General features: G+C 40.9%; 2 protein-coding genes across 4 annotated transcripts in view; both read right to left on the bottom strand.

Annotated features, from left to right (window-relative positions):
* Nucleotides 1–646: 646 nt before the first annotated feature.
* The window catches only part of LOC114454635 (gastrula zinc finger protein XlCGF26.1-like), a 33,887-nt gene continuing 20,570 nt past the window's right edge, over nt 647–13,963 (bottom strand). Inside the window, exons 2-3 of one of the 3 annotated variants that reach the window (XM_028435214.1) lie at nt 895–981; nt 647–799 (exon numbers count right to left, since the gene is read on the bottom strand). In XM_028435214.1, the coding sequence (XP_028291015.1) occupies nt 758–799; nt 895–981 (129 nt within the window). In that variant the 3' untranslated portion in view covers nt 647–757. Of the gene's footprint in view, nt 800–894; nt 982–6,067; nt 7,343–13,963 lie in introns of those variants that run through there. The other 2 variants (XM_028435233.1, XM_028435225.1) reach the window with 2 other exon arrangements.
* Nucleotides 11,019–13,701, bottom strand: LOC114454650 (uncharacterized). Its single transcript, XM_028435268.1, has 2 exons — nt 12,404–13,701; nt 11,019–11,126 (listed from the first exon to the last, which is right to left on the bottom strand). The coding sequence occupies exons 1-2, from the start codon at nt 13,622–13,624 to the stop codon at nt 11,094–11,096; spliced, it is 1,254 nt and encodes a 417-aa protein (XP_028291069.1). The 5' UTR covers nt 13,625–13,701; the 3' UTR covers nt 11,019–11,093.

Raw genomic sequence — 13,963 nt, 5'->3', positions numbered from 1 at the left:
TATATATTATCTGCTATATGTCGTAAATCTGATATTGAGGACATCAGTAAAATATGAAATGCAGATTTTGTTAGTTATGAATAAGCATACTGTTATTAACCTATTAAGTATACAATGCCAGATACAAATACATTTACATTAGAAGCACTAAAACTTACCTTGGCGAGCACTAACAGTAAATGTTACAAAAATCATTGAGGACAATTTTGTTTCAAAGTATCAAACAAGTATTGTTTAAGTTATAAGAAAGTAATATGGAGAATAATTTTCTAACTAAAGACACAAATAAGTGGTTGACAAAAGGCAATATTTAGTCTAAAAAAGTACAAACTGAGTTATGTAAGATAAATAATATTAAACAAGAACAATGGGCTGTAAACACTTAAGGACATCTGTTTGGTTTTAAGTAACCTTAATTCAATTTCAATTCAACACTATTTATAAAAAGCAACTAAAATAATAAGTCACTTTCAAATAAACAAGCATCAGTGGGAAGAAGAAAAAAAAGAATAAAAGCTTTTATTGTCATTGTACACATCAAGAATGGCATAAAACACACTTAAAGCTACTCAGCAAACTGTATATATGACCATACACACAATATATGGGTATTTGATGAGGATTATTGAGTTTGAGTCATGGGATGATGGTTATTTTTATTCAGGGTGGGAAGGGTCAGAGGATGGCTCTAAACCAGCTGAGGCAGCGGGTGGTGGTGATCTGCTCCAGGTTTGGTAGTGACCTCCAAAGCTTGGTCCTAGGTGTCAACATCCCCCACAATCCATTGCTGTGCATTCATCTATGTAAAAAAAGGAAATATGCCTTTAATATGACATAAATACACACTTTAATATTCATCTTAGCACCTATGGGGCTTTACAGTTTGAATTCTACCTCCTCTATAAGCGTTTTCTCAGCATCAGGTTGAAGAGAGTCTTGTTCTTGTTGGAGGTCTTTCAGGTGTGGATGGTGTAGCTGACACTGTTTTAAAAAGGTTTGAATCAATCTGAAACAAGTTCCATTCAGAAATGTTTTGGTGTACACATGACACTTTTGGTTTTGCACAAGGACAGTGCCATGTGTTTTCTTGTAAGTTGTATGTAACAATTAATCTTCCAAGATGACTGTAATGGTTCCGACTTGGCTCATAAACAGAAAAACAAAACTGTACCATTCTTATTTGGTTATTTTTTTTCAAAACCAGATTTTTCCCAGAATAGATATAGAATCAACTGGACTTTTTAAAAAAGACAAACAAACAAAACAATATAATATGTTGGCATTGTTATTTACCATTATTATAAACACATTCAATTATGACTGTTATTACAATCTAATGGTATCAAAATTAACCCTTGCGACTAATATCAATGTGATGACGAACAATAGAAAGATTTTCCATTTCATCTATTTGAAAAAAAATAGGCCACGTTAGGTCAGCCTTATAAAAATAAAAGCTTTGTTCTACTGTTATTATTGTATTTTACATCAATAGATCATCTGAAGAAACTAATAGTAATAGTCAGTCTGAACACTGCAAGTGTAAAAGCAAAACTAAGTAACTTTTTCACCTTAATAAATCCTTCTCATAGTTTCTGTGGGTAATACAAGTGTTTATAGGGTTATTGGGGGTCTTTCCCCCAATTTTCTTATAAAATGTGCTGCTTAAGTGACTCCATGATTGGTTCAGTGAATAGAAAATGTATTGGTTCTGTTTTACTTCCACACCTATCACCTGGTTTTCCTCCGTGTGGTCCTGCCTCAGCTTGTGGAGCTCATGCAGTTGAAAAAAAAAACCTGTTATAATTCAAGCATGAAAAGCATGTTTTAGATCAGGAGATAAGATTTTAAGGCCTACATTTATCTGATTGTATTGTATGATTTGAGCTGTGTTTACAGACAGGGCTGTTTGTCACACATGAGTATGAAAATATTCTGTAGCACTGTGTCTTTAAGACAAACAGCCTCTGATTATCAAAGTGGCACTAAGGTCTGCAGCTGGGCTCTGCTGCAGACCCTAACTCGTAAAAGCCAAATCAATCGCTTTCACCATCCAGTGTGACAGGCGTTGCTTAGTAACAGGCTTCCCCTTGTGGGGCGGAGACAAAGAGCTGATTGCTCCTCCTGAAGCCCCGTCACATCCATGTAGGCGTGCAACACACGTACCGAACACAACAAATGAGGCTGCTGCTCACCCTGTGAGGCAGAAAAGGCAGTGAGGTCAATGGGAGAACTAGCGCCCAACACCTTTAGCACAAACACAGGGTTGGGCCTCAGCACCATCCTCAAATCACCCGTGAAGAATTGAACACAAGACGTGTGCACTAATAGTGCATGGATGTCACTGACACGCTGACGTCAAAGCCAGTAGTAAACACTGTTTTCAGGGACACAAACTTCGTCTGCTCATCCCATTGGTTCAAAGGGAGGACGTTTAAGTCTCTCCAGAACCACAGTCAAATCGCATGGTGGCACCAGCGGCCTGGAAACTGGGAGGAGCCTGCGTGATCCTTTCATAAAACTAACGATCAGCGGATGCTGACTCGCAGTTTTATCCCCAAAGCCCACATGACGCGCAGGAATAGCTGCCATTGTACATGATGTCAAAGGTCAACACTACAAGAAGTGTAATCTTTTTAAAGACAGCAATGCACGTATAGTTATTCCAATTAAATGAATTAATGTATTTTATTGCATAATTGTGACCATCACCAGCCCTCCCTAAGGAAGGGTAAGAAACACTTTATTAAAGAGAGAATATAAAAAGAGGGAAGTGTTACACCTGGGTGAGGGGGAAGGGAACAGGGAAGATGGAGTCGGGGTAGGAAATGGAAAGGGCAGGGAATAGGTGAGATGTGATGTTATATTATCATATATTGTGCTTATTATGTTGTGTAATCAATCCAGTCAGGTGACCAGTGTGAAGCTTAGGTATAATGGTGGTGTCTGTGGACAGAGGGAAGTAGTGAGTGGTAAAACCTAAAACAGGTATTTAGGATCAACGTGTCTAGTGTTGTGGTGGTCAAGACCGGTCTTGGTCTCGAGACCAAATTTTAAAGGTCTTGGTCTCGTCTCGGACTCTGAAGCATTTGGACTCGGTCTTGTCCCGGACTCGGGATTTTCCGTCAAGACCGTTTGAGACCAGCACTAATTCCTGCTATTTTTAAACTTCTCTCTGTCTCTGTCCATCCACTCTTTTCATTATATCCATGTCTTTTAAGGCTTTTATTACATAGTGTTGCTGTAGTCCAGGCCGCCGCCATCTTGGATTATGTCGTCACCAGCGCGTCATCGCCGCAGAGTTGCACTAGCACAGAATGAGTCAAATAACTGTAAAGAGGTCTTATATTAGTTTATTATCTTCATAAAGTGGTGTTTTTTTGTGTCTTTAGACTCCAATTACATGTATGTATATAATATGTTCCCTACAATATAAACAGGTTCACAATATAATTATTTTTTATAGTTTCTGTTTCCACTGTATCCATAATAATAATAATTCTCAACAAGAACAATTGATTAATTTGTCACATGACTGTTCCAGGGTTTGTTTTATTTAGTTTCACATCTACCTGTAGATCTATGTTTTTTACACTGATGACAACTTGTTTGTAGTTTTATTTCAGAAAGTTTCACTTTTACAGTTACAGTTGGAAACCTTTGTTAATTAAATATTCTAGTTACATTACAGTAACCAAATTAAACTATATCAACTAAGTGAATTAATAAAAATAACCTGTGTAAAGGCTTTTTCAAACTAAATAATGATCTTATTAAATCTCTGACCTGTTAAACCTGCACAACTGAAAGAATCAGAATCAGAATCATTATTTATTGGTAGAAATACTTTTAAACACTTGCTGTACATTCAGCTGACATAAAAATATTGTTTTCAAAAATGTAGAATAATTGTGAATTTATCAGTAGCAGTAGTAGTTTTAATATTTTAGTTAATTTTTTGCAGACACCTTTTCTGTCTGTCAAATGTATTTAAAATAAACTAAAATTAAAGAGAATGTTATTTAACTGTTGAACCTTGTCATAATTTTATTTATTTATATATTTTTTTAAATTGAAAAAAAAATGTTTATGGTCTTGGTCTTGTCTTGGTCTCAGTGCATTCTGGTCTCGGGCAAGTCTTGGTCTCAGTGCATTCTGGTCTCGGGCAAGTCTTGGTCTCGGATGGTGTGGTCTTGAACACAACACTAAACGTGTCTAAAGTTAAGCCCACTACCAGTTTATTCCACAGCCCCAGGCCAGTGCATCCATGACCATTGTTTGTGCAAGAACTGCTACTGCAAACCCAAGTGGATCCGAACTCCGGACTCGAAGATGCAGCCAGGCCAGCAGAAGATGTGGGAGCCAAGGAGCCCCAGGCCACCACAACACGTCCGAGCAACCCCCCAGATGTCCCCAAGATCCTAAACCGAGAGACAGCCACCGACCCCAACCCCAAGGCCCCCCGCCAACATCCACGCCTCAGCAAGAGAAACAGCTGAAACCTCCAAATAATTGAGCACTCTGGTGGCTCACATCCCACTAAACCCTCACAGATTGGCCCTTGAGCATCTCACCCCATTTCGTCAGGCTGGCGTCTGTGGTGACCACTTTGCTGGACACCTAGCGTCAGGAAAAACGGGGCACACCAGTGGCGCAGAGCCCTGGCGCGCTCTGGTGTGACCAACACCCTTCGTGCATGTGGAGGCAGCCGAAGCAGGTCACAAGGATGGCCCTAACCCATCAACCAGAGCAACTAAAGACAATCTGAATTGGACAGACTTTCCAGGTTGGAAAAGCGAGACATGTTTCGAAGGTTTCGAATGCACTCCTGTACCGGTTCCAAAATGCTTTTTTCCGCGTTTATCATGAAACCCAGGTCATCTAGGTGACATATCAGGATACGTGTGTGTGCTCTGGCCTCTGTCTCCAACTATGCCAAAAGCAACCAGTCGTCCAGATATGTGGCCAAGCCGATGCCCTGCCGTCTCAGCGGGGCCGAGGCTGCAGTGACAAAAATGTAATCTTATTATTTGTCATCTGAGATGAGGAGCTCAGAGGTGAAATCTTTGCCATCCCCACAGTCCAGGTCCAGGATGTCTTCCTCTAGTGGAGGAACGGTGGCGAGGTTGAGCTAGGAGCCCGAGCTAGAACCGAGCCTCACCACGGGCTCCACACAGGACCCCTTTTCCATCTCCGTCGTGATGGTGGTGCCGTGAGGAGGAAGATACGACTCCTGTTGAGACAGGCTGGCTTGGCGTACCAGCCGTCTACAAAGGCTCTTTACCGTGAAAACAGTGCAGCCAGAGGCACCCTGAGCAGACCTGGTGTGTGTCTTAGCAGATATCTTGTTGCCGCAGAGGCAAGCCTCTAGATCCCCTGGTGTGTAGGGCCTTGTTCTCCATTTTCCATTTGTGCTGGTGTACAGGCAGAAGGAAGTTGGCAGCAAGCTTGGTAAGTGGTGGGTAGCCACTAAGCTAGCTGGGGAACCACCATGTAGTTCCAGGCGACTGTGGTGGGGTGGTGAGGGCGGTGTTGTAACTTGGACCTTAACTAGAGTGTTAAGTCCCGGACTCGACAGCCTTGGTGCGGCGTCGAGGAAGTGGTGAACCGAGCCGAAAACAGGTGTTAGCGGTCGGCGTGCTGTACCGAGCGTGGAAAACAAAGAAGCACTGGTCGACCTGATGTGGTCGAGAGCAAAAAGCGTCCAAAAGCAGAGTCTGGAGACAGAATCCAAAAGAGGTTCCATCAGTGGACAGTTAAGCTGCTGCAGATGTGAAATGGCTCCGAGTAAGAAGAGGTTTTTGATTGGCGCGGTATCATCCGCCCACTCTACTTATAGTAGGTGGGACAACCTGCCGTGAATTCATACATTTCACCAGCCAATCAGTATTGGCGTAATGATAATGGGCTTCTGAGGAAAGACACCAAGGCATATATCCCATCGTGAGACATCAAAAGGAATGTTATGAAAAAGAACTCAAAGTTCACTTCACACTTCAACCTCCTAAACATCACGTCCACTAGTTTTTTCTCAGAAGTAGATTATGTTTGTGAAGGTGATGAAAACATTTACTACAAACATCACATTTGAATGGTTTCTCTCCTGTGTGGATTCTCATGTGTGCTTTCAGTGAAGCCTTTTGGTTAAAACATTTTCCACAAATATCACACAGAATGGGTTTCTGTACTGTGTGGTTTTTCAGTTTTGAAGCTGAACTGAGTGATGCTTTCTCACCACCCACACATTCAGATGTTATTTTTACCTGAACCTTCTTCTTTGAACAAATCTGTTGAAATGAACTAATGTGTGTTTTAGAAGCTTTACATACCATTTCAGCATTTTTACTTGAGTCACACATTTTTGCCTTTTTCCTAGTGAAGTCAAAGTCAGCTTCAGTTTCAGCTTCAGTTTCAGACTCTGACACAGGTTTCAGCCAACAATCAGAGTCTTCATCATCATCATCATCACTATTATGTTCAGTCTGAGACAAGTCTGTTTCTGTTCCATCAGGACCTTGTAGAACTAAACTGCTATGATCTGGGTTCTGGGCTGTTTCTGGTCCTTTGCTGTTCATTCCCACACTTTGTCTTGTCATTAATCCATTTAAAGTGCAGGTTGAAGGTTCCTCCTTCATGTTCATTTGTGTTTGTGGTCTCCAGTGGAGCTGGGAGGCCTGAGGCTTCTCCTCTTCATCTTCATCTTCACATTTAACAGGACAAGCAGCACTGTTTGTCTCCTGCTGCACACAAAGCTGCTTTTCCTCCTGACCTTCACTGAACGTCTCTGGTTCCTCCTTTATGTGGAGACGCTCTGGGAGCAGCTGCTCCACATTCTTCCTCTCACTGAAAACACAATCAGTGACTGACGGCTGCTGGAGCTGTAATCTGTGCAGATGAACTTTGGGCATGAAGGCAGCCAGCACTGGTTTTTCTGCTGGATCCGTATTTGGAACAGATTGGGAACCTAATTGTTTACTGGTGTAATGGTGGAGACTTTTGTCAGGAAGGATCATTTTCATTTCAGCATCCACTGGAACTTGTGGCACTTCCTGTTCAGTCTTCATGGCGTGTAACGGAGTGTTTGCTAGCTCTGTATAACGTTAGCCCTCTTTTTTAGGTGACAGTCTGTGATGCTGTGAGGCCACTATATAGAGCACAAAGCTTTGTTCTCTGCAGGGTTACCTGTGAGAGACAGTGGTGACGGTGCCTTCTACTGCTCTATTTCCTCTCCTTGTTCCTGCTATCTTTACTTTTCTTTCCAGTAGCGTCTCGGCGGTGCTAGCTCCTCTGCTAGTGTTACGGCCCCAAGCACTGGGACTGCTGTAGCAGTGAAGTGTGACGTCTGAAAAATGTAGTGTTTAGTGAGAACAATGAAAACTATGCTCTGTCTTTCTCATTCATATTCAGGGTTTCCCCAGATAACATGCTACGCCTGGTGGTAGAGAAGCCCATGTTTAAAGTTGAGGAATTTTGAAATTATGACTATTATGTGTTATTATAAGCCATTTATTAACAATACTTAAACGCAGAGTCTTACAAAAAGACACAATTTTGAAATACTGTTTTAACAAACACAAAAAAATACAATTAAAATAAATAATTTCAATTGTTTAGTGAATCTTAAAACAAGTCATTGCTGGTCACATTTAAAAGTAAAATAAACAAACATCTGTGTGTGTGTGTGTGTGTGTGTGTGTGTGTGTGTGTGTGTGTGTGTGTGTGTGTGTGTGTGTGTGTGTGTGTGTGTGTGTGTGGAGTGAATATCTCCCCGACGCAGTATGAGTTTGATCTGAAACTTTGTCAACAGGTTCCAAACACCACATTCATTTGTTAATTTGGAGTAATTTGGTGTTGAAAAATGTTTAAAACATTCATTTTAAGATTACGTCACTCTCTGTAATAAGCGGCTACTTCCGTTTCCAGGTTCATGACGTCACTGTGTCGCAGTTTGTTTGGGTTTAAAAAGGTAAATATTAAAAATGTTATTTATGTTAATATTTCATGGTTATTTAAAATTATTCCCGTGTTCCCAAACTTCTTTTAAATCACGGGTCATGGAGTTCACTTCCTCCTCTGTCTCCATGACTGTGTGCAACGGCACCATATCTCACACACACACACACACACACACACACTGTAGAAAAGGCCCCAAAGTTAAAGATAAATAAATACGGTTGTTTATGGAGGTCTCCTTTATCTATGATTGATGAGTGAGGAATATGTTATTCACTGCTGTTCACACCAGAGGTGAGTTTACTCACATCACATCAGAATCACATTCTAAATGGGTGTTACGCAGAAAGCTGTTGACGAGCTGACTAGTGTCTTCAGCGGTGAAATTATAACTTAACTAGAAGTTATTTGTGCATAAATGAAAGTGTGATTACCAGCTCTTATATACAGTAGTTTGTCATAGTCATTATGATATAGTTTGGTTAGTTAATGTGAATGAAAGCCACAGCGGTGTGTGTGTGTGTGTGTGTGTGTGTGTGTGTGTGTGTGTGTGTGTGTGTGTGTTCATGATAGCACACCTGACTCACTACGTCAGTTCTACATACGTCATGTCTAGTTAAAAACATGTTTCTTTATGTACTTATAACGTAGTGTTAGGATGGTTCATGTTTGAGCAGTTATTCTAGTGGTTAGTAGACAGGATGTAGTATCAGACCTGTTTAGAACATGTTTTAATGTCTGGGTGGATGACAGTTATTTTCTTATCCTCTGTCAGAAGGAACTGGAACATCAACGATGAAGAAGCCTTTGATGTAATTCCAGACTTCTTTAATGAACTCTTGCAGTGGTTACATGTGTGTGTGTGTGTGTGTGTGTGTGTGTGTGTGTGTGTGTGTGGTCTTTCTGGAAACAGTAGAAAGGAGGTAAACATAATTAGGATATGGTTGAATGCAGGTAACAAACCAACAGGCAAACTAATGCACCCTGAACAGGCCAGCGGTCTGAGGGCCAATGGCGCCCCCTCTTGGATGTATTAATGTACTGCACTCAACTATTGAGGCTGCAGTCGATGCAAAGGAGTACTTATTATTGACGCACACAGACGCAGCACATGTAACAACAACGTCACAAAGAGAAACTAGTCCAGGCTTAAACAGGTGGAGTGGAATGTACCATTGCAACAGGGGAACATGGAACAGTCCAAACGACACCGACCTCAGGGGGTTTTCTACAATACCTGCATATTTCACAATAAAAGCAGCCTGTTGGTTTCAGCAGTTAAGGGGTTTTGTTGCGTGTTCAGCCTCGTTGCTCATTCTTTCAGTGAACCACACGTTTCTCGTTTGAGTAGTCTTTATTCTCAACTTAGTTCTGGCATCCTCATCAGAACATAACGGAAGTAAACTAAAACATCTTCCCGCTCAAACGGAACCGGAAATACTCACAAAACAAAGGAAGTAAAAACACACTCAGCAGGATCTAGAACCACGTTCCGTGCCTATCAAAATAAAGTGCTAAAAGAAACATATAACATCACACAGACAAGGCTGATTGAGAACATACTCCAACACTCCCCCTTGTTCTCATCATCCTTGCTTCACAGTATTTAGTGTCCAAAGAACCATTTTTTGAATTTAACAAACTTAGCTTTGGGTGCAGGTTTGGTAAGGATGTCGGCAACCATGTTTTCAGATGGACAGTACATCACATTGATTTTCCCTTCTTTCAACGCATCACGTATGAAATGGTACTTTACATCAATATGTTTAGATCTCTGTCTGTTCACAGGATTTTTACACAATGCGATTGCCCCTTGATTATCACCATGGATTTTTGTACAGCTGTACTTTTTGTTGTCAATGCCATTTAACAGTTGGGTTAGATACATGCTTTCTTGAGTAGTGGCTGTCAAAGCAATGTACTCAGCCTCACATGTGGAAAGAGCTACAGTTGGCTGTTTCCTGGATTTCCAAGAAATAGCTGGACCTTGTGATGTTAAGCTAAAACAATAGCCTGTGGTGCTGCGTCTGTCCTCAACTGAGGATGCCCAGTCCGAGTCACTGTATGCAATGAGGTTCAAGTCTTCGTTGTTTTTCTTGAATGTTAGCTCATAGTCACATGTACCTTTGAGGTATCTTAAAACATGTTTAGCATTCACCAGGTCTTCTGTCGCAGGTTTAGCTAATGTTTGGGATAGTTTACTCACTACCCAACTGATGTCTGGTCTGGTGCAGGTCATTGCATAAATCAGACTACCTACTATCTCACGATAGTGTGTAGGATTTACAGTGTTTGTTTTGTCATCCCCATTATTTTCATTTAAATTAGCACTTTGCTCACATGGGGTGGATCTCGGTTTGGAATCTGACATTCTGTATTTTTCCAACACTTTCAGGACGTATTTCTTTTGGCTCATTTTAATTTCATCTTCTTCTTGCTTAAAATGTATACCTAAAAAATAATTTATTTTGCCCAAATCTTTCATGTTAAATTTGGATCTCATCGTTTCTTTGAAATTGTTCAAAAAATCAATGCTGCTTGCAGCAATGATCAAATCATCCACCCAAATGAGAACAATAACACTGGCATTTTCTGTTTGTTTTCTGTAAACACAATGATCAGCAGGATTCCTTTCAAAATCGTTTTGTTCGAGATGGTCATTTAAAAGTTTGTACCAGTTTCTTCCTGATTGTTTTAACCCATACAGGGATTTCTTTAATTTGTACACATACTTCTCTCCTGTTCCTGTGTGTTCTTCATAGCCCTCTGGCTGTTCTATGTAAATTTCTTCATCAATTGGAGCGTGCAAGAAAGCTGTTTTGACATCCATCTGATGTACTTTAAGGTTGTTTTGAACTGCTAACTGCATTAACACTCTCACAGATGTGATGTTTGCTGTTGGTGCAAAGGTTTCGTGGTAATCTATACCTTCTGTTTGGCTGTAGCCCTTTGCTACATATCTAGCTTTGAAGATCTTTTCTTTCTCTTCATTTTCTTTGATGGTATAAACCCACTTTCCTCCCACTGTGTTTCTACCTTTTGGTAAAATGCTCAGTTCAAATGTATCATTTTCTTTAAGTGAGTTTATCTCTTCTGTCATTGCTTGTTTCCATCTTTCTGATTGTGTTGATTTTTGAGCCTCACTGAATGTTTGAGGGATACCGCACACAGCCCTGTAACAAAAATCAACAGTTATTTGTGTTACATCTTTGATTTTGGAATCTGGTACGTAATCCTCAAAGTATTTTGGTGGTCTTTTCTCTCTTTTCGGATACCGGTCATTTTGTTTTGTTTTGTTTTCCTCATCTTCATTTTTATTTCTTATCATGTTATCAGAAAAATTCTCATTTTGTGTTTCATCTAGAGTGTTTTCCTCATCTTCACCTGCATTGATGTTTTCAGTGATGCCTTGGATTAACAGAGTCTCAACGTGTCTTTTGTCTGTCTGTTTTTCCTGGGTTTCTACTTCCCACTCATTTGTCTGTGTTTGTTGATTAACGCCATTTTCTTTAATGAACTTCACTAGTCTGTGTCTGGACACTTTTCTTGTCTGTGGGTGATACACTAAGTAGGCTGGGCTGTTTTTGCTGTATCCTACAAACATTCCTTTTTCCCCTTTTGAGTCTAATTTCTTGTGATTGTCATTGTAAGTGTAACAGTTTGATCCAAAAATCCACATTTTAGACAGATTAGGTTTTCTTCCAGTCATCATGTAATATGGGGTACTTTTAGTTCGGTTATTGTAGCACCTGTTGCGAATGTGGGCAGCGCACTGTACTGCATAAGGCCATAGTTCTTTTGGCAAACCCTTTTCTAACAACATGCACCTTCCCATCTCAAATAGCGTCCTCCACTGTCTTTCTGCTGTTCCATTTTGATGTGGGGAGTATGGTGATGAGGTCTCGTGTCTGATACCCTTTTCTCTGAGCAGTGTTTGAAATGAATCACTTGTGTATTCAGTACCGTTGTCCGATCTAATGCACTTAACATTGCCATAAGGTGCACAGTCAGCTAGAAATTTCTGTGTTGCTTTAGTTGTATCACTCTTGTTTTTCAGAAAATAGACAGTCGCTAATCCAGAGAAATCATCAGTAAAACAAATTGCATATCTGTGTCCCTCTAAGCCTGCAGGATCAATGGGGCCTGATAAGTCCGTATGGACTAACTGTAGTGGTGCTCCAGCTTTAACATCTGATTCTTTGTTTCTGCTGTTAATGAATTTTCCTTCTGTGCATATGTCACACTCTATTTTACTGTTGTCAGTGACTTTCATGCCCTCAACGACATTTTGTAAGTTCAGAACATCATTTACATTACAGTGTCCTAATATTTGATGCCATGTTTTGACATCACAGGCTAGTTTAACTTTATCATCACAGATCACATCAGTAAAATGCCTCTCAATGCATTTTTCATTGTTATTTTTCAGATAATACAGTCTCTCATGTACCTCGATTGGGAACACAGTTCCATCCTTACACAGGAGTTCATTTTGTCCTTCCATGAAGGTCACACTGGCTCCATGGGCTGTAGCTGCTTGCACTGAAAAAATGCTCTGTGGATAGGATGGGATTAGCAAAGCATTTTTAAGAGTGACTCTAACATACTTCCCCTCAGAGTTCAGCAGCTTAATCAGTGCATCACCCCGCTTCAGTGCAACATTGTTCATCTTGCTTCCATCCGCCAACTCCATAAAGTGCTTATTTGGGTCGAAGGTCTTGTCAAATTGTGTGAACTGCTCCTCATCTGTAATGATATGTGATGTGGCTCCACAGTCCACCATGATGCCATTAAGTTTGATGTTATCAGGTAGAAGATCCTGGCTGGCTTTGAATACCATCGTCTGATCCTCCTCGTAGTTGTCCTGCTTCTCTGAAGTCTGCTTGGCGTCGTCCTTCCGTTTGGCTCTTCTTCTGCATGTCTCATCACTGTGGGTTGTGCTTCTGTGGTAGTTACACCATTTTGGTGTACTCTTTTGACGGCAGTCTCTCGCCATATGCCCACGATTTCCACAATTGTAGCAGGTTACAGCTGTCATGTCTACTTTCATCACATTGTCTGACTTCAGTTTGTTTTCAAACTTTTCTGTCTCTTCGTAGCTTCTCAGTCTGCTTTTAAACTGGATAAATGTTAATTCTTCACTGCTCTGAGTTGTGTGAATAGCAAAAGGCTTGTATGACTCCGGAAGCCCCTTTAGGATCATTGCTATGATCAGTCCGTCACTTATCACCTCATTTGCATTTCTCAGAGACGTTGCTGCTTTTTCAGCACGTAAAATATAATCTGTCACTGTTTCCCCAGGGTCTTTTAACAGGGAGGTGAGCTCTGTGTAAAGAGCGATGATTCTCGGTTTACCGTGGCTGGCGTAATGGCCGCGTAGTATATGGAGCGCTTTCCGGCCGTTATCTGCAGCATCTCTCATCACCAACGACAGGCTTTTATCGTCGAGGAACTGTATTAGCTCTGCATAGCACTCCTCGTTTTTCTCTCGGTCTGGGTTATCAGCCGATAGGATGGTATCTTTTAATCCCAGCGTTCTCAAGTAAGCAAGGAATTTTACCTCCCATATTTCGTAGTGGTTTTCGTCTCCGTCGAAAACCAGTCTGTGCCATCGGCCTCCTGTGCTGTGCCTGGGCCCATAACCTGTTGCGTGTTCAGCCTCGTTGCTCATTCTTTCAGTGAACCACACGTTTCTCGTTTGAGTAGTCTTTATTCTCAACTTAGTTCTGGCATCCTCATCAGAACATAACGGAAGTAAACTAAAACATCTTCCCGCTCAAACGGAACCGGAAATACTCACAAAACAAAGGAAGTAAAAACACACTCAGCAGGATCTAGAACCACGTTCCGTGCCTATCAAAATAAAGTGCTAAAAGAAACATATAACATCACACAGACAAGGCTGATTGAGAACATACTCCAACAGGTTTATATGTTGGCTAATGTGTGATAATGATAAAATGTGGTTATTTTATGATCCTAAGCCAATAGCCACTGGACTCATTTTACT

Source organism: Gouania willdenowi, chromosome 3 (genome assembly GCF_900634775.1).
Source record: "Gouania willdenowi chromosome 3, fGouWil2.1, whole genome shotgun sequence".
Taxonomy (NCBI): domain Eukaryota; kingdom Metazoa; phylum Chordata; class Actinopteri; order Blenniiformes; family Gobiesocidae; genus Gouania; species Gouania willdenowi.
Note: the sequence above shows the minus strand (reverse complement) of the source record. Positions and strands in the feature narration are given on the sequence as shown.